We start from the raw sequence: 21,857 nt of genomic DNA on the forward strand, positions 1-21,857 counted from the left end.
GTTTTGATATACCAAGAGGACTTCTTTCGTAGAATCCTGCACGGTTTTGGGTGATTCTGTATTTACTTTTTGGTTTTGATGTACCAAGGGCTTCTTTGGCAGAATTCTGCACGTTTTTGAGTGATTCAGTATTATCTTTTTGGTTTTGATGTACCAAGGACTTCTTTCGTAGAATCCTGCATTGCTGCAGTGATTCAGTATTTTCTTCTTGGTTTTGTTGTACCAAGGACTTCTTTCGCAGAATCCTGCATTGCTGCAGTGATTCAGTATTTTTTTTCTGGTTTTGATGTACCAAGGACTTCTTTTGCAGAATCCTGCATTGATTCAGTATTTTCTTTTTGGTTTTGATGTACCAAGGACTGCTTTCGCAGAATCCTGCATTGCTGCAGTGATTCAGTATTTTCTTTTTGGTTTTGATGTATCAAGGACTTCTTTTGCAGAATCCTGCACGTTTTTGGGTGATTCAGTATTTTCTTTTCGGTTTTGATGTACCAAGGACTTTTTTCGCAGAATCCTGCATGTTTTGGGGTGATTCAGTATTTTCTTTTTGGTTTTGAGGTACCAAGGATTTCTTTCGCAGAATCCTGCATTGCTGCAGTGATTCAGTATTTTCTTTTTGGTTTTGATGTACCAAGGACTTCTTTCGCAGAATCCTACACGTTTTTGGGTGATTCAGCATTTTATTTTTGCTTTTGATGTACCAGTGACTTCTTTCGCAGAATCCTGCATTAATGCACCAAACTGCTTCTGCTTTCTCTACGTAACCACCAAGAAGCTCCTCGAAATTTTCTTCATAATGCAAGGTAAAGATGACGTTGAACCTATATCACAATGCCAGGCGGAACATAGCCTTGGTATCTGAGTTCTTTTCAGACCAGTAACTTCTATTCTGGGGAGTAAACGGCTTCTATGCCCTAGCCTAACCTCAGATCTTTACTGTCCTTTGCATTTTAACATTACTTACAGCAGTTATATACATCCATAATTCACACTCAGTGGCGTAAGAAGGGGATGTGGAGGGTATAGACCACCCCGGGTGTCATCGTTGTAAGGGTGACAACACATTGATGCAAAAAAACTGCTTTTTTCATGTTTATTATTGATGCAAAATAGTTTCATTGCCACCTCCTATTTGCTTGAACATGGATTGTAGCGGTAGTAGCTTAAATTAGCTATTTCTTTTTAACAAACACCCTTTAATAGCTTATTAATCACTTTACCACATATAATAATCACAATTTTTTTATAATATTGATGTATAAATAATGTTAACAGAACTACTATGTTCAAAAATATTATATTTTGTTTATACTTGACTGCATATTAAGTTATTTACATCAAAATGTCTCCATAAAAAAATCTTTAAACACACAATTTACTTTTCCATTCACTTCTTTGTTTTCATAATGTAAACACTATAATTGGGTTTTGTTCATTCTATCTTCAGCAGTTAGAAAAGAAAAAAAATAATCTCAAAATGGGTAAAGGTGACAAGTTGAAATCATGCCCTTGCGTCAGATAACCTTTCTATGCCACTGTTTATACTTAATAATCTAATATTTATGAATTTTGGAATTTAAGCTAAAATAAAATTTAATTGAACATAATTATACATTAATTTAGCTAATTTTCTTAATTACTAATTTAATTAAATATAATTAAATAGTTTAATAAACTGCATCTGTTATCCTTAGCAATGCTAAATGATTTTGAGGTACTTAGCTTTTAGTTTTGAGAAAAAGAGGGGCCTACCCCAGGCCACTCAGCATGTCCCCTGGTGGCAATAGGGGAACGCCCTACAGATATGTAGGGTACCTCCATAGGAAGCAAGGACCAAGGGGGGACCTTGTACCGGGGGTCCATAATAGAAACTGGGACACCCTCGCCCGGGGCAATAAATACACGTGGAGGAGGAAGAAGACCCTCAAATGTACACTCAACCAGGCCCACCGGCGTGTCCACACATACCAAGAGTTACAAAACTTCTCCTAGTAATGGGTTAAATTGCACGGTGACGAAGAACACCATCGTGGAAGGATCCTCTATAGCAGGACAACTGCAGCAGGGCGTAAGATCTAGATCTATGGACAACGACCTCTGCAAAGGGCTGCCTCGACCCTTTCGGGATACCTGCAAGACAAGGGACCTTGCGGTCAACTCTACTCCCACTTGAGGAGTGGCGCACCTGGAGGAAATTATAGCCCAGTAAATGACACAGCATTCCCACGGGATTCTGATTAATAGATAATTCTTCTGGGCTTGGTCTGTTTTGACGGGTGTTTTTGGTCTGAAAAACCTCTTCTTAGGTAATTTATCTACGATGGGTTGCCTCCCTGCAGTAGCATAATATTTGAAGGCAGGAATATATAATGAGTCAGATGTAATAGGCTTGGGACTGTCTGTGCAGGATTTCGACTCTTGTTGATAGAAGAGCATCGCCAAGTTCTGAAAACCATGTTGCGACCAAGATGGGCATAGGATTACACAAAGCCTCAATTCATAACGGAGGTCCCAGGGACTTCTTCCCGGCCAGTTCTAAGCCGGCTTAAGCGCTTCAGTGTAGGCTTAAGGAGATATTTTGATCCCCGTCCTGCACTGGTATCCGTAGTCATTGCTTTTCATGAGGCCAAAATAATTTAAATGATTTAAAGAACATGAAAATCGGAACTTGGAATGTTACGACGTTAAAAAATGACTATCGTATCGACATTTTGACAGACAAATACAGACGATTCAAACTGGACTTATTAGGAGTTTCAGAAACTCACATTCCAGGGGCAGCAAGCATGAAATTAGGTGATAAAGAATTTGTTTACTCAGGCAGGAAGGATGGGGAACATAGACAGGGAGTTGGGCTGATGATGAATAAGAAAGCTGCTCATTCTTGTTTAGGCTGGGAAGGTATTAATAATAGAATACTAATTGCTCATTTTATGACTAAAAAGTTCAGGGTATCAGTGTAGTACATGCCCCTGTTGACCCGACTGACGGAGATACTAGTGACTCAGATGAATTTTACTTACAGTTACAAGAGCAAATAAGACAGGGTCCTAGGTAGAAATATGGTGTTTTTATCAGGAGATTTTGACGCCCAGGTCGGTAGAAATAGGGATAGATGGTATCCTAGCCTAGATAAATTTGGTGTAAAAAAAAAAAAAAAAAAACAGTAATGGCTATGAACTTAGGCAATTTTGTAGGCTTAACAACCTAGTTACAACCAATACGGTGTTTGGTTATAAAATGGCCCATAAGTTGACATGGTATTCACGTGATGGTAAGACAGCAAACCTTATTGATTATGTTATAGTAAACTGGAGACTGGCAGGATCAATACAAGATATTAGGGTACATAGGAGTGCTGTTATTGATGTTAAAAGAAAAGATCTAGTAGCGTCTAGGGTTAATTTAAAGCTGAAATTTCGTAAGCGTAACTACCTCCCGGGAAATTATGATGTTGGTAGACTCCAGGATGAGAATTTGATAGAAACTTTTCAGTAACAGTTGAATGCTAAACTTGAGAGTTTAAAATTTGACAATGTGGAAGATGGTTGGAATAATTTTAGAGAAACAGTTTGTGAAGTTGCTGATGGTGTCTTACGAAAAAAAATTAGGAACGAAGCAAAAAATAATAGTAAAAAACCCTATTGCTTAACAGAGAGGAAAAGGGCTTTGTACAAGAATTATCCGAGTGATAGATCATATAGAAACAAAATGAATGTAACGAAAGTGGAGAAAGCATTAAAGTATGAAACAAGGAGGTGTGAAGGGGAGGCCATGGATAAAAATTGCCGAGGATCTGGAAGACGCATTAGTAAAATATTGTTCCGGCATGTTAATAAATTGAGAGGGAGTAGTCAATCCGGACTTGTCCCAGTTAAAGATAGGAACGGGGCCACAATTAGTGATAAGGAAAGAGTTAAAGAGAGATGGACGGAACATTTTGAGAATGTGCTAAACTAAGAAACAGTTGCAGGAAAAGATACAGATGAAAATGAAAAAGTTTGTGATACCTTGCTTTTGAAGGAAGATTTGTTGTGTGAAGAAGAATTAGCGACAGTTCTAAAGGTATTGAAAAATAATAATGCTCACGGTCCTAATAGTGTGGCAAACGAGCTTCTTAAATATGGTGGCTCTGAGGTTACAAATAAGTTACTGAAGATTATGAATATGATTTTTGAAAAAGGGGAAGCACCTAATGATTTTAGGAAAACCTTAATTAAACGACTGTATAAGTAAGGTGATAAGAGTGAGTGTAGTAATTATCGAGGCTTTAGTCTGATCTCTGTAGGTTGCAAATTACTTAGTAAAATGATATTTTTTAAACAGAGAGATACTGAAGACAAAGTTTTTAGAGAAGAACAGTGCGATTTTAGAGAAGGTAGAGGAAGTGTCGACCAAATTTTCACTCTTAGGTTAATAATTGAGAAGTGCCTTAGTTGCCAAACACCTTTGGTCCTCAGTTTTATACATTATGCACAAGCGTTCGATTCTGTTGAAAGAAGAGCTTTAGCAAAGGTCTTATCCTTTTATGGTATACCAGACAAATACATTAAAGTGATTAGTGCTATGTAGAAGAATAAAACTGCTGCGGTTAAGGTGGGAAATGAGGTTAGCAGCTGATTTTGTCTTAAATCAGGAGTTAAGCAGGGTTGTTCTATCCCCAATTATATGGATTATTCTTATGGACTTTGTCTTAAGGAGCAAAAGAAAGGCAATGGGAGACTACGGAATCAAATGGGGAGAACAAATCTCCTGGACTTAGATTATGCTGATGATCTAAGCATCCCAAATGAAAGTATGAGCAAAATGAATGAACTTTTAGAGGTTTTGCGAGTTCAGGGTGCTAGAATAGGTTTGAGAATTAATGTTAAAAAGATTAAGTCACCAAGGCTAGGAATAAGTGAAGATGAAAAGGTGACGTTGGGTAACGAAAAGATTGATCAGGTGGGTAGCTTCACTTACCTTGGTAGTATTATTAGTAAGGACGGTGGGAGCAGTGAAGATGTTAAAAGTAAAATAGCCAAGGCTCAGGGTGTTTTTTCACAGTTAAAAGAAGTTTGGAAGAATAAGAAAATAAGTCTACAAACCAAAATTAGTATATTGGAAGGTGCAGTGATGACAATGGTCAAATATGGATCTGAAGCATGGGTGCACATAAACGTGGATGAAGATTTACTAGATGTTTTCCAGAGAAATTGTCTATGGAATGTTCTGGATACCCAGCTGACTGACTTTATTCCAAACAGTAGATTGTATGAAAAATGTGGTTCAATCGCGCTTTCTAGGTATTGGGGGGTAAGGTACGGGGGTCACCACTTATTGGTGCAAAAATGGCGTAAAAAGGTTGCTATGCCACTTATTCGGAGGGAACAACCCCTTGTCGGGCAAAATGTTAGTGGGATTTCCGCTCTTACCTCAACGGTTCCGTATCTATCGGGTACGTCAGTGCCCGATTTACCATATACCCTGCCTTAGGGTACGATAGCGTGATCAAATGGTCCCAGGGGCCACTTTAAGGCCAAGGGTTACCGGTAATATTTCCAACTATCTCTTTAGATTCGACCTAGGCTAAAAAGTCAAAGACTATATAGTATAAAAAATCTTATTGTAATCAGTGACGCTACAAAAAAGGAACTAACTAAATCACACTTCCAATTTTCCCCAGCCCACTCAGCCGGCCGCGTGCTTGCGAAGGGGTGATGGGTGAATTTTTCCAGCCAATCCAAGGGCTTACTAATTACTGGTCAAACATCCCCAACTGCGCACTTAATACCTCATGGTCTGTGTAACCAACTACGCAATTAAAGAAGGACAGAAAGTGGCACCACCAAAATTAAAGGAAAATTAATAATTATTACTAAGGGAAGGAAAATAATTAAGGGACCAAAAGAAAAGAATCTGGGAAGGACATTTATCTGAACAAACTGGGACCAAGGGTTCCAAACACTAGGGCTATAATGAACGAAAGGTTGAGATGGGTAGGGTATAGTCTGCAGATGAAGGATGAAAGATTGCCAGATTGTCCTTTTCAACTAACCGTCTAGGGCTGAACGGAAAGCAGATTGTCCTTGTCTGGGGTGGGAGGATGTTATAAAGAAAATTTAAAGGAAATGGGAACTTCCTAGGGTATAAAGAGAGAGACTTTGAATAGATTGGGATGGAGGAGGCGGCTTGGTGCTGCAATGAATTGTTAGCAGTAGTAGTAATTAAACTAAACAGTCTAATTTAGCATAACTGAACATTTTGGATGAACATAATTTAAACTTATAAAGAAAATACCTATTTGACTTGGATCTCTGCAATCAATAACAATAATTTCAGATGGAAGACCCATTTGGCAATCTGTTGAATAAAGCGCCAATGTCCCACTGTAACTGAACTGACAAGTTCTTACTGATGTCTGATTATTTAACTCAGCTAATTGTTTGCCTAAAAGAGGGAGACCATTAGTAGGCATATGTTAATAGGCCAATGACACAGATACAAAGCTAAATACACTAACTTCAAAACATATTACATTTTAGAAAAGCTGTAAATGATTTAACCACAAAAAAAATTATAATAGCCTATCTTCTGCATTATTTTTAACTTGGGGTAAAAAAAAACCTTTGGATAACTATTTTCCAGGTTTCCCAGAAGGCAAGGGAGGCTTCAGATTAATCTCAGTGGAGGGATATTCCCTCAAACTGTGAGTAATGTTATTGTAGATGCCTGATCTAAATAAATTGAAGATACAGAGAAACCTCTTTTCTCCAGGAAACTTTAAAATGCAAAAATTGGACGAGTGGGGGACACAGGAGGTGATAGCCCTTATTATATAGCAGAAGTTCTCTTTATTGTTATTCGAAAAAAACTTTTTATTTTAAATTTATAGGAACAATTTCCATTTGTATTTTTGTGATGCAGTGATTTAAGTGTTTTGGGTTTTGTGATACAGTTACTGCAAGAAACAAACAAACAAAAAAGACCTTTAGGCCAGGCCTATTCATCCTATAGCCTACAAGCTGTACTTGGTTCAAAAACCCTTAAATTAGCGAAATTGGTTTACTAAGAGATGTATTGTAGGAGTAAATCTAACAATTAAACTATATTCTGTAAAATTTTATAAAGAGTAGTTTTTGATGACGTAAGTCATGGCAACAAGTCACTGAAAATTTAGAGCCATCTATGTTACAAGTCAACTATTTACCTAAGTTTTCTCTATAAAGTCGATTCTATTGAACTTACTATAAAGGAATAATTAGCAACTACTGCAAGACTTCTGACAATCAAGGTGTATAAATTAAGCACAACGTGCAAAGCTGCACACCCTTATGGTGGGTGGGGGGGGGGTCTAAATCAGAAAAAAGTACATTTCTGGTAATATTCTAATGTTTTTTTCCAAGGTAGTCCTTTGAAAACATTCCCCTGCCCCTTCTATATGCAAAGGTATGTTTACAGATTATGTTTATGTTTGAATTTTGTATCCCTCCCCAAAACAAAAATATTGACCAAAATCAAAGATATGTGCACTGTTGTACCACTGCACCTGCACCATTGTATCACTAAATTTGCTTTAAAAATTTCCTGTACCTGTTTCTACATCCCATTGAATAAGTCTATTATCACCAGCACCAGTTAGAAGTTGAGTAGTGTCCCATTTGACATCTAAAGACCAGACAACACCAGTGTGTCCATCATATGTTCCAAGTCTTTCACCATTTACAGAATACCAAACACCAGGGCTGTGATCTTTGGCTGATGAAAATAGCAAATCTCCATCATTGTTGTATTTGATCTGTGTGATTGATCTTTCATGACCATGTAACATTAAAGGACGCTGAAAAAGAAGTTATTCAGTTTTACCCATTTTTATCTGTACACACTAGAACCAGAGAGATTCCCCCCCCCCCTTTTTTTTAACTAATTATATACTAGACTATGAACCAAAATTCAAACTTAGCTATTCAATTAACAAAACCTTGAACTTAGAAGAGGCATCTAGTCATCAATCTAACAATTTATTTCTTTTCTGCATATTAAAAGAATCTAGATTTTTAACTGTGGCATTTACTACATGTGACTATTATTATAGGTGGAATCAGAAAACTAAGTTGACACCCATGCCACAAAGTCTCATTGCATCCACATACACAACATATATGAGGTGGAGCAGAAAAGTAATGACTGATTTTTTGTTTATTAAATTCAGACATTAATGCTATCCCCTTCAAAGTAGTTACCTTAGGCAGTTACACACCAATGGAGATGTTGTTCCCATTCTTCATAGCAGCACTGGAAGTCTTCAACACCATTACAGGATTTACCTTAGTTGCTGGACAATGTGATTTAAGGGATGGTCTTAAGAATGTCTGCTACAGCCTTTTAGGATCATTGGTTTAATACAATCACCTCTAGGAAAAACAAAAAACCACACACCAATGATCTTTCTTTTGGCAAAATTCCACATTTTTTAAGATGAGAGCTTGAAACCTTAGCAGTAAGGCTCTTAGATATGCCGAATCTTAATCTTTTAGTGCAATTTTTATTAAGATTCCTTGACTTTTTAGGGGCATTCCCCCTTTTTTTCAAAAATAAGGACAATTTTCTGAGGCACATAGCATTTGATAAGTAACACCAAACTTAATGCATTTTGTATATTTGGAATCAGCATGAAAAGCCAATTCTTTTGATGTATCTATTGATATCAAATTCTGCAATATACAGTATCACTTCCTGATCTTAAGCAAGCAATAATTGCAAAGTTTTGTTGACAGAAGTATCACAAAATCCATTTTTGCTGAAAAACTTCCATGTGAACTTCTGCAATTTTTGGCGGTAGTGGGTACCAAATTAAAAAAAAGAAAAATGTAGGCGAAAAATCATCAAAAATAAGCTAAGAACATACAGTGCCAAAAAGTTTAAGAAGCTTTCCTTTGAAAGCATAGTTAGCAGCACAAATTATGTTCTGGTCTTGATTAGGCATGGAGGTTGTCAGCCCTACTCAGGTTAACTTTGCTCGTTTTCAGTTTGAATCAGTTATTTACTGTAATTTCTGTTTGTTTTAGGTTTAATTTATTTATTGATGGCGTTTTCTGGTAGTTTTATCCTGAAAAATTATTTGAATTTATTTCTACTCATTTTTGGCTTAATGGAGCTCTTTACTCTTCTTTGACAAACATGTTTTGTGGATAAAGTTTTTGAAAATTGATTTTTACAAAAAAACTTACATGAATGTTGTTAAGAATTGTTTTTAAAGGGTATATCATTGAAAGATTCCGGGTCCCCTAGCCTTCATCTGCCATATTAGTCCCTTTAAGAGTGTACCACAAGGGCACTACCCTCACTCATTTCGGCCAGGTTGCTCATGAGTCATTGAAACGCATCCAAAGCCAATAATCATAAGCAGCAAAATAGCACTGCCAAAGTAAAGATCAATGTAAACACAGTGTTTTATTCATTTTTTTTGTCCTTTTAGACCAGGGCACTTTGTACAGAAGAAGTTGTCATACAAAACTTCGAAAAGGACTCATTCAATTGGACATTAAAAGGGCTAATGCCCTTTTTAATAGTGAAAGGTGATTGGAAGGCAATCAGCCTTCCCCATGCCCAAACACATAAAATAAAAGTTCTGAGATAGCTTATTTTGTTCAATGTAGGTCAAAAGGTCCAGAAATTACGTCCCTGAGGATGAAAACTCCCCCCCCCTCAAAGCCTTCAGGACAAGGGTTGTAAGTTATGCCATAGGGGCATATAAGGTTTTTATAGAAAGAGTGGTTGTATAAAGCTTGGAGGGGGCCCAATGCATTGATAATCAGATGTTCTTGTGCCCCTCTCTCCTTACACTAAAGTTTGACTTTTCCCCTGATTCTTTAAGAAAGACATCAAAAACATTAGGGTCATTTAGTTAGAATAAAAAGCTTTGTCAAAGCAATAGAGACTTTAGTTTATCAAGCAAGGGATTTAGGGCACTAATTTTTGTCTTTTTCAATGTAATTTTGTACTTTCAGTTGAAAAAAACTTCTTTTCTTATTATTTCTGATTGTTAATCAGATCATGCCAGAAAATCTAGGTCCCTCAAGGTGGTTCCAGGCACCATCCTCTCTCCCCACTCTGCACCCACCAACACTTTCATAACAGATGATTGGAAATTATACCCTACCATACACAATTTCATCAAAAATAACCTAAATTAACCTGCCTCACCACTAATATTAAAGGTGTAGACTGAAAATATACGTATATGGGAAATAAGAAGAATTCGACAACAAGTCCCAAACGATCATTTAGTTTGTATCTGAAGTCTCAGTGAAGCTTGGAAAACTAGGCCATTGAATTGCTCTTCATTGAGTATCTTAGCCCCCTTTCTATACACAGATCTACCACCTTCTTCTTAACAAAAGGACCTAGAATCCTAAACAGGGTCCTTCTTCTTCTTCTAATTCACACCAGGCGGGCTATTCAGTTGGTACTATTTAGCCCTCTTCTTTTTGCTTCACTCTGTGGGCTACAGAGCAACTGTCTTGGTTGTCTCTTATTTATTAGATATTCTTAGATATCTTTCAGTAGATCTTTTGACTCGAGGAGTTCAAATATAAGATGATAGATATCGATTTCTGTGCTTTGTGTGCAGGTATAGTTGGCTAGGCTCTTGGCTGATAGTGAGATTTTGTGGTGTTTGAAGCATTTTTACAGTTTACAAAGCAAGGTATGTTGTGCAGACGTCAGCATATTACATTCAAATAGGCAATGGTCAATTATTTCATTATTCATATTACAATGCCTGCAAAGAGGGGACAGGGGAATTGAACCACTTGAAGTAGAAATCTTATAAGAGAATGCAATGACATTTAGTCCATTTGTTCCAGAATGAATTTTATGTTAAATTTTAGAAAGATACTTATTGGGACAGGGGGAAAGGATAGGATTAATCTTATTAAAATTAATATCTGATAGCCTCCATCGGTAAATATCTCTAATTGGGATTGGTCTCCCACTTGGCTGGTCAATATTTATAGCATTTTTTGCTATTTCATCAACCTGATGATTACCACTTATGCCAGAGTGGCTAGGAATGTACTGAAAATAAGTTTTTATGCCACTTGAAGCAAGATTATCAATAATACTGAGACAATGCTAAGTGTCAATGTCCAACTTATATTGAGGAGCTGAGGCCAGCAACTCAAGGCTTGATAGAGAGTCAGAAAATATGATAATATTATTTGAATTTGCAATCAAAGGTTGGTTTTGCTTAAGGTGTTCTAATGCCATGATTATGGCATTTAACTCAGCAGACATTATAGATAAATTATTATATAATCTCTCGCCCATTGCAATTTTCAGGTGAGGAAGGAAAACACCACTTGCAATCTTCTCATTCATTTTTGACCCATCAACAAATATTTGGAAGTGATTTTTATAGGTAATTGTATTAAGTTCTGCAAATTTTTTCTGGACAAAAGCACTGGGGGTTAAATCTTTATTCCACTTTGAGAATTCCTTATTTATTATGGGACTTGACCAATTCCATGGGGGAGATCGGGGGAAAGTGGGTGCAATAGACTTTGCTGGTATGGGGAACTTCTTCTGAATATTGGCATACTCATCTGCAATGCCTCTATACATGGCTGGATTTCTTAACCAATTATGTAGTGTGTGTGAGCAATTTGATTCAATTTTTGTAAGATGTTTTGTCAAGAGAAAGCTACGTCTCTCCCTTATTGTTGTTAATCCACTCTCCATAAGCAGAAACTTGGTGCTTGTGGGTTTCCTAAGACCAAATATGAGACGTTTTATATCATTTTGTGTTGTTTCAATTTTTTGCATCTGGGTCTTTGCACATGCACCATAGACGATGAGCCCATAGTCAATATGGGGTCTTATATGTGATTTATAAAACTGGAGTATGGTTTTCTCCTTAAAGCCCCAGGGTGTGGAAACAATTCTTTAAGGTATATTTGTTTTTCTATAGCATTTTTTTATTGTGTTTGAAATGTGGAGGTGGAAATTAAGTTTTTGGTCAAGCATGAGACCTAGGTAATTAATATGATTATCTTCTGGAATAGTTGTTTTATTTAGAGTTAGTTTTGCATTAACATGGTTTGCTTCTAGTGAAATTGGATTATTTTTGACTTGGTGGGTGCAATAGGTAAATCTGAATGTTGAGAGAATTTTTAAAACTGGAAAATTGACTCTTGCAGATTTGACTGTGCTGTCTGAAAGGCGTTGCCAGATGACCATGGCACCGGATCATCAGCATATTGTAGATTCGTGTGGGGTAGGTTCATGTCCCAGAGATATATGGCAAATAGGAGGCAACTGAGGACTGCTCCCTGAGGTAGGCCTTTGGTTATTGTCTTTTGGGGTGAAGAGGCTGAACCAACACAAACAGTGAAACTTCGCACTTCTATGAAGGATTTAATAAAGGATACTAGCTTAGGGGGTACTCCAAATTTTGCAAGTTTATTTAAAAGGATTTGGTGGTTCACATTGTCATATGCCCCTTCAAAATCTAGGAAAGCTGCAACTAGGACATTATTTTTTGAGAAAGATTCATTGATTGCATTAGTTAGCAAAATGAAAGCATCTGTTGAGGAGTGGTGTTTCCTGAATCCAGTTTGAGCATGTGGGATCATATTATTTTTTTCAATAAACCAGAGGAGTCTGTGATATATCATTTTCTCCATCACAGGAGTAATCATTATGGGCGTATAAGACTCAGGTAGATTAGTGTGGGGAAGGTTCATGTCCCAAAGATATAGGGCAAATAGGAGGCGACTGAGGACTGCTCCCTGAGGTAGGCCTTTGGTTATTGTCTTTTGGGGTGAAGAGGCTGAACAAACACAAACAGTGAAACTTTGCACTTCTATGAAGGATTTAATAAAGAATACTAGCTTAGGGGGTACTCCAAGGTTTGCAAGTTTATTTAAAAGGATTTGGTGCTTCACATTGTCATATGCCCCTTCAAAATCTGGGAAAGCTGCAACTAGGACATTATTTTTTGAGAAAGATTCATTTATTGCATTTGTTAGCAAAATGAAAGCATCTGTTGAGGAGTGGTGTTTCCTGAATCCAGTTTGAGTGTGTGGGATCATATTATTTTTTTCAACAAACCAGAGGAGTCTGTGATATATCATTTTCTCCATCACAGGAGTAATCATTATGGACCTATAAGAGTCAGGGTTATCTTTTGGTTTATTTTTCTTTAGGATTGGTAGGAGGGATGAACATTTCCATATATTGGGGAACCTAGAAGATGCCCAAGCGTGATTATAACAATTTAGCAGTTCTTGTTTTTATGAAGGTGTGAGATTCTTTATCCATGTAGGGTGTATGTTGTCATAGCCACCGCTAGTTTTGGTCCTAATATGATGTATTGCATTATTCAATTCCTGGATTGAAAATGGATTAGTTATGTACTTAGATCCTGGGTGTGGTTGGTAAGTTGGGTTCATAGGAATTGGGGACAGTTTGCTTCGATTACTTGATATTAGCTTATTAGCAAAAAGAGTTGCAAATATGTTAGCTTTTTCATTATCATTGTCATAATGGGTATTATTATGTATGAGCTCATACAGGAGTGGATTGGAGGAAGTCTTTTTCCCACAGATGTGGCTTATGACTTTATGTATAATTGGCTCATGAGTTTCTCTGGAGAGATTATTTGCAAAATTATTCCAGTATTTATATTTAGCATCTATTATAGTCCTTTTTAGATTAGATTCTGCTTGTAATTTTTTTAAATATGTAGTAGGTGTTGTTTTTTTTTATGAATTCTGTCCTAGCTGCCTTTTTTATCCTCCATTTATTTAGGAACTCATTTGTCCACCATGCTTTAGGAATTTGTTTAGGGAATGTTTTCTTAGGCGTTGTCTTGGGGATAGCATGATTAGCTGCATTTATTAGTAAAGATGTCAAGGCTTCAGAATGTGTGTCCACTGTTGTGTAAGAAATGCATGAACTTTGGATGAAACTTTTAATTTCATCGTTTAGCTTATTTTGGAACATACACCAATTTCCTACAGAGTTGATATATTTGGAGGTATGAGATAAAGTGTCAGCAGGTTCATTTAGGGAGCAAACTATAGCAAAGTGGTCAGTACATAGACTATCAATTTTATTTATGTAAATTTTGTTCAAAAAATATAATGACACAATTTGTAGGTCAATTGTGGAGAATCTGCCACTTTTGGGGTTGAAATATGTGTTCAGGTTTGGAGGGGTAGCAACAGCTATTTCATTTTTATTGAAGCATATGAGCATATACTTCAAATTATTATTTGAAGTCATATGCTCAATGAATTTACCAGCTTTATTTGCTGGTTTATTCCCCCACAAAAGGCTGTGGGCATTGAAATCTCCACAAATAATGATATTTTTTAACATATTAGAATTATTTATATAATTAAAGAAATCCTTGGCATCTGTAGTTTGGCCATTAGGGTTATAAAAGCTTATTATGTAGGTTTTTAAATTATTCAGCCAAACACTGATACCAATTAGAATAGAATAGAATATGATTTATTGGCTAAAATAGCACAAAAGCTAGCATAAGCACGTCAGAATTCCCATAACAAAACAAATGTTATGGGATAAACATAAAACAAAAAATTGAATCAATAATAAAACAGATGTCAGGGGAAAAGTTATATCAATTATTAAAATAGGAAACAAAATAGGGGACAAAAGAGTTTTTGTATCTCATGGTAAACATTTGGGGATAGAGGTCCAGTTGGGTATTTGGAGCTCTAAGAGCATTGCGCCTTGTATTAGGAAGGGTTGGGGGATTTTCTTTAAAGGGAGGGAGAAAACGTCGATGATAGTCAGAATTAAGGCACTTGAGACCAAAGTTCATGGTAAGGATGTGACGTTGTGATTCCAATGTACTAAGTTCAAGTCTAGCCAAATCTTCATTGTATATAGTATAGGCCTTCCCCAGAATAATTTTTATTGCTCTTTTTTGAATACTTTTAATTTTAGAACATTGGTTTTTGGTCAACCCAGGGTGTCAGACAGGGCAAGCATATTCCAGACAGGGTCTTATATAAGAACAATAAATTATTTTAAGGTTTTGGATTGATATGGAGAAACGTTTGAGAAGAGAGAAAGATTTAAGGAGAAAACAACCCGACTTAAATAAGTGGGAAATGTGGGAATTCCATTTAAGGTCGTTGTCCAACTGCACACCAAGCAGTTTAACAGTATTTAAATTTGGTATGCAAAGGTAATTATTGGTAGGGGGTATATTTTTAAAAAAAGAGAATAACATGAAACTGCTTTTGGGTATGCTTAAGTTGAGTTTAACATTGTCAAGATCATTCTTTAAATTGTTAATTAGTGAATCAAGTCTAACATTCAAAGTATTAGATGTTTGACAAAGGTTCAGTAATGTCAAATCATCCGAAAATTTAAAAGATTTGTCAAAGCTTGGTAAAACATTATTAAAAGCTATTAAAAATGCTATAGGACCTAACTTAGTCCCTTGAGGTGCTCCACAGGAAATCGAGGAAAAACCTGATGAATCCCCGTTAGGGAGGACTACACATTGCTCACGGCCAGACAAAAAGCTAGCCAACATACGTAAAACAAAATCTCTTGCACCTAAGCCCTTGCATTATCTATAACTGTCTGATGATCCAAATTATCGAAGGTTTTGCTAATATCAGCAAAAACAGCCTCAATGTAGGAACTATTCAACTCAAGATGTTTGAAAATAATGTCAAGTATATAAATTAAGCAATGCGTGGTGCTATGATTTGGCCTAAAGCCAAACTGATTTGGGTTGATTTTATCATGAATATCGTCTGAAAGGAAATGGTAAATAAAACTTTCAAAGATTTTAGAGAAAATGGGGGTTTTTGATATTGGTCTTAAGTCAGAGGGAACTTTTGGGGTCTTAGTTTTTGGTATAGGAGATATAATAGCTCGTTTAAAACACACTGTAAAAATACCATCTACAAAACATTAGCTAAAAATAGCAGTTAGAGGTACACTTAAATACTGGGCACATTCCACAATCAATTTAGTAGGGATATCACCTGAGTATACTGACTTATTTGTGTCAAGAGTTTTGAGTTTAAGTTGAGTCTGATGAATTCCAAACACAGGAATGTCAGTCACCACACTGTTGGCCGGCATATGCTGGAGTGGCGGGTGAATTTTACAAATTGAAGCAAAATGATCTTCTATGACATCCTCACCCACTGGGTCACGATTACTGTCCAGTAAGAAAAACTTTGAATAGACCTTTCCCATGAGATCTTGGGCACTTTTGGGGAATTTCTTAGGGTCCGAATACAATAACTTATTGAGCATGTGCGCACCATGCTCCTTTCTTGCTTTAAGGATTTCGCTAACAACGATGTTTCTAAGCTTTCGAGATTTTTGGAAAAATCCTTCCTTAAAGAGTTTATCTAGTTCATTTATTAGGTACAACTATTTTTTATTTATCCACGGTTTGCAGTTAGATTTGCGAGTAACATTTTTCACTGGAAAGGTGTCACAATATAACTGGAAATGTTCCAGTGAAAACTTAGAAGCCATTTTATTACCATTGGTAAGACATAGGATATTGGCTCAAGATTTGGAACTAAGTTTTAATTTGAAATGGGCAACCTTCTTGTCAGTAATGGGTCTATAAGAGTAACTGATCAATTGCTTAGGGGGAAAGGAAGATAAGGGGGTCCAAAAGATGCATAGATGGTCACTTGCTCCTAATGGAGGGGCCACTTTGGGGACACAGTAGTAATCTTCAATGTTGGTAAAAATTAAGCCTAGGGTTTTGTAACCGCGTGTAGGTGACTTAATCACTTGATCAAGCCTAAGAGCAGAGCTAAGCCACTTTTGGTCTAGCTCATTAAAAACACCACATAATGTAATTGCAGCATAAGGATACTTTCAGCAAATTCTGTCAGCATAAAGTTGCAGATACGCCGTCAGCTCCTTCTTAAATCCACTACGCGGAGGGTAATAAATAACACAAAAAATCATACAAGATACTTCTTTTGGGAGGTTTTTGGGTCAGGTCCATAGCCATAGAACTTCGGTTTTGGAGTTGTTCACTATTTCAGAAAATGAAAGAATCCAATTAGGAAGGGTAGACTGACAAAAATAAGCGACTTCTCCACCATGAGATAGAGGGAGACCATTTTTGTCTATCCTGGGCTTAAAATGGAAAATTTACTTTGGAATGGAACAAAATTCTTCAGTTGCAGACAATTTTTTGTTAAGGCAAGCACTATCTCTCCGGTTTTTGTCAAGACTAATTTGAAATTCATCCATTTTATTTACCAGTGACCTTACATTCGCTAGAAGGATTCTGGGAAATGTGTAGGAGGAGCAGCAATGTATCAAACCAGGGTTTCTTGATTTGTTATTGTAGACTTGTTGTTGTAAGTTCTTGGGTTCATTTGATGTAAATAACGGGACTGAGGAGATGGACTGACTTGGCAATTTAACTGGGAGGGAGCTGGAACGTAACATGGAGTCTCTGATTGGGTTTTTTCGGTGCTGTTGATAATTCAGATTCCTGTCGGTTTTTAGGGCTGGTGGGAACAGTGGGCTGGTGTGGCAAACTTTGTTTTTGGCTGCTCAATATTCATAGTGATAATACACGGGAGAGAGTTTGACAGTTGATGATAACTCTTTCTGGTATTATTAAAAAGTTTTTTGAATGCGCCATAGCCATGATTCAAATGAATGCGGTCACAACCAAAACAACGACCACTTCCAAACTTAAAACAAACTTTCTGGTGTAATAGTTGGCAGTCAGAGACTTTACACTCACCCCCAAAATTAAAACTCTTGCAAACATGTAGATATTTACATTTTTTGCCTTTTTTGCAAACATCATTCCAGGCGAATTTGCATACACCCTTATGTGTAGTCAGTTCATGACCGCTAATCTTGATTGACTTGACCTTTATTTCGCATTCATTGATATTCAACTTCATGTTTTCAAGGTCAGATGAACTCTTAATTATGTTATCCCCAAGGTAACTGAACTTTTGAAAAATACAAGTTTGTTTCATCACTTCTTTGTTACAGGAAACAATTGCATATTTATCAGGGTGGGATTTGTTAATGATAATTTCCTGATTTTGCTCCTCATTAACATCAGACGACTTTGGAGGGATTTCATTTAGACGTGACCTAAGGTCTATGATTGCAGATATTTCCTTGCTTATTAATTCTAATTTATCTCTCATTGCTATAAGGGAAAGAAGTGATAAGTCCGATAGAGGATTAGAACAACAATTGTCACAAGTCGTAGTTTCCGTCTGGCAGGAGGCATTAGATTTGTTGGCTTCGAGGTGGTCATTATTACTTGGAAGGTTTGGAGCTAGAGGGGGCGATTGAATTTCCATCACAATGTTTGCCAGGTCATTGCCCGATAGACGACGATGCCACAAAATTTTATATTATTTTTAACTAATAAAGCTACCCCACCTCCTTTTCTCTCTGAAGATCTATCCTTTCTGAGGATAGTATATTCCAGAGACTTAATTTGTTGATTTTGGGTTAAATGTGTTTCCTGGAGGCAAGCAATATTAATAGAATTATTATTCATAAAAGATATTAGTTCATTTACCTTATTTTCTGTGAGTGATCTTACAGTCCATTGGAGTATTTATATATGTTGTGTTGTTGATTTAGTCTTCATGTGGCTGTGTATGAATGTTCAGCTCTGTTAAAAGTAAAGCTAGATCTTTTTTTGCTTGAATGAGTATATCATAAGGGATGTAGAGTTTTTGCCAATTCTGCAATGAGTTTTGTTTTCTGTAGTTGATTTATGTTCATGGCCTGAACTACATTACAGTTTAGAATGAATATGCATATATTTGGGGATTGCATGTTTGGTTGTGCATCCTGTTTGTCAGTTAGGGGATTGATTCCTGGTAGTGTTTCTGGTTTGTTTCTTCTTGGGAGGGGGGGCCAGGCGGACCTCATCTCACTGGACAAGGAGGCTTGTTGGCTTGGTGATTCCTTCTGATAGAGATTTGAGCTAGGGGGCTTAGAAGATGGTGTTTTATATGGGGTGCTTGATGCAGTGGGGATGTTTGACGTGGGTGTTTTGTTTGGTTTCATGACAGGCTTTATTTGGTATTGTTGGGCAGCATTTGCTTCCATTGCTGCAAAGGGGTATGGGATGGCCTTCTCTGTTGATATTTGGAGCGTTAGAGCTCTTTTCTTGTATGCAGGGCATAATGATTTATTTGTAGATTCATGTGGGCCTTTGCAATTGATGCATGTAGGCTGAGTGTTGTTGCAAGTTGTCAGCTCTTTAGGATGGAAAGCTTTACAATTACTACGCTCTTTGAGAATTTCATTGCATTTGTTTGTTGTGTGTCCCAGTTTGTGACACTTCTGACACTGGATAGGCTTAGGTTTGTATTCCTTGTGTGGTTTGATTTGCCCAAATAGGAATAATTTTTCTGGGATATTAATTTTTTCCTTCAGTGTGAGAAGGATCTACTAGTTTTTAGGCCATTAGAGTTAGGTTTGCCAAGTTGGGTAACATCCTCAACTGGGATTGTGTTTCCAGCCCTATCTGAGAGGCCTTCTTTTAACTCCTGAGTGGATATCTCAGGGGGAACATTATAAACTACTATTTTTGTTGGTGATTGTTTTGGGTTCCAATTAGATGCAATAATTGGGGTATTCAGAAGGGTTTTTAGGTTAATTATTGTATCTGCTGATTTCTGATCTTCTACAGCTATTAGGAGAGATCCATCACGGTTTATGTTAAGAGAGAACATTGATTTTAGCAATTTAAAAATTGCAACTCTTATTGCAGTGATCATTTTTATTTCAAAGGGGGTAGTAGGAGTAATTTTAAGGTAAATTCCTAAGTTTTTGGAGGGAGGATCTTGGGCAGGGAGATGGGAAATGCTTTTAATTGGGAAGATTTTTTTTCTTTTTTTAGAGCTTCTAGAGAGGACCTCTTGAAACCCATTATCATCATTTATGGTTACATTAGCCCCTACACTTATCATTGTCCTATTCTCTGAATTGGAGCTATCATTTGAACTTTGAGATAGTGTGCTTGACCAGCCAAGATGGGTATCTTTCACTATGACACTTTCACTGGAATTTGATTTGGGATCTGGGGGGACTTTTTTTTTTGAGGACTTCTGAACATTGCCTATTGGAAAAAGCTTTAAACAAAAAAAAAAGAAACTAAAACAAGAAGGGAAAATAGAATGATATCAAACCGTCTGCACTACACTATGGGGAGGAGAAAGACCACAGTATAGCTCTGAGGATGAGTTGAGCAGGATTGGTTTGGTACAACTGCTGATTAGAAGCGATAATAATTCACAAGAAAATATATTTTAATTTTCTTATAAGGTTGCTGTTGTTGTATGTCCTTTTGGCTTCTAACTGCACTCTTCTTCTTCTTCATTAGAAATCACTTGGACTCCATCATTTGGTGTCTTTCTGGCTTCAAAAGTTGGTGGATTATCCTCCATGGCATTGGATTTATGTTCTTCTAAGGGGGGGGGGGGACTAATTTGGTTTTTTCATCAGGGCCAAACAAGGGAAGCATAGGGTCCTGCTACCATTTCCCCGCAATTTAAGAGTAAACTCAGCAGGTACCCCTACGGCTCTTGCGACAGGACCCTGTTCTTCTTCTGCTTGTCAACCCTTCTTCTTTAAATTTACTATACTTCGGAAGAAGTCACTCACTCAAAGAATATCTAAATTCATTAACACATCAATTGCCTCTCTGTAAAACTTCTTTTCAATGGAAGCTGGTAAGGGAACATCCATAATCAGGTTAATATCAAGTGGAAGTTTAAAATTTTGGGATAGGGCATGCAGTTTATAAATTCCAGGAGTACTTGCAGTGCATTCAAAGAGAAGGTGTTGCAAAGTTTCTTCAGTCAAGTTAGAGTCTAGAATTTGGGTCACTATACTGCTTCCATCAGAATTCTTCTTGTCTCAGTATTACTGCTAAGTTTTTTATTTTAAAGCAGGTCTGATTTATTTCAGGCTCTTTGAAACTTGGAACCAAATTAGGACGAGGCTTTCTATAACGATGGCCGTTACTAATTGCATGTCTAAGTACAACTGAATAATTTTGAGCAAGCTGTGGGTTGATAGACTTTGCAGTTTCTGCAGTAAGAATGTCCACCTTTTTGTTATAGTGGATGCCTACATGGTTAGGAATATGCTGGAAAACCACAGCTATGTCAATCTTAAATAGAGAATCAAGCTGTTCTCTTATCTCCTGTAAATCAGTGTCCTTTGTGTTCCAGTTTAAGGTTTTCATTAGTTTAAGAGAATCTGAGAAGATTGCTACTTGGCTGAAATGGGGAGGTGTATTTTTAACCGCCTTTAGTGATTCAACTATTGCTGCCAGTTCAGCCGTCAAAAGTGAGGAGTCCAGTGGGAGACGCTTTTGAATGAACAGAGAGGTGTGTGAAATTATTCCTGCTGTGGCAGATTTATTCCCTACTAGGGATCCATCAGTATAAATGTGCAGATGATCTTTAAACTCTGTAGCCTTTTTTCTTAAAAATTCAGCCATAATTAGTTGATGTGGGATATTCTCCTTTTTGTCTTGTATAGACTTTAGGCTGACATTTGGTTAGCAAAACTTCCACAAAGGAGGGCACTTAAAAGAATCAACCTGAATTTTATCCAATGACAAGTTTGGACAGAGTGCTGAAAAAGCTTGCCATGATGCATTCCCGATTTTATTCTGCTGCCTAGTGCTCCTATGACAATGAGTGAAAACAGGGTGCCACTCTTCATAGACTTGGATCTTGGTATAATATTTAACAGTAGATTTGGCTATTCTCTCATTTATAGGGACAACTCCTTCTAGTTTCCTGGTACAATCACTAGAAGTGTGTGGGTACAAGCCAAGAGCA

At 37.0% G+C, this 21,857-nt stretch overlaps 1 protein-coding gene across 1 annotated transcript in view; it reads right to left on the minus strand.

The window, feature by feature from the left end:
* eIF3i (eukaryotic translation initiation factor 3 subunit i) overlaps positions 1 to 21,857 on the minus strand; it is a 49,449-nt gene that overhangs the window by 16,518 nt on the left and 11,074 nt on the right. The window contains exons 2-3 of the mRNA XM_089099115.1: positions 7,573 to 7,819; positions 6,265 to 6,429 (exon numbers count right to left, since the gene is read on the minus strand). Of these exons, the coding sequence (XP_088955241.1) occupies positions 6,265 to 6,429; positions 7,573 to 7,819 (412 nt within the window). The remainder of the gene's footprint in view (positions 1 to 6,264; positions 6,430 to 7,572; positions 7,820 to 21,857) is intronic.

The sequence above is a fragment of the Artemia sp. Qi Xiang Cuo genome, chromosome 13, assembly GCF_049724085.1.
Source record: "Artemia sp. Qi Xiang Cuo chromosome 13, ASM4972408v1, whole genome shotgun sequence".
NCBI classification, from domain to species: domain Eukaryota; kingdom Metazoa; phylum Arthropoda; class Branchiopoda; order Anostraca; family Artemiidae; genus Artemia; species Artemia sp. Qi Xiang Cuo.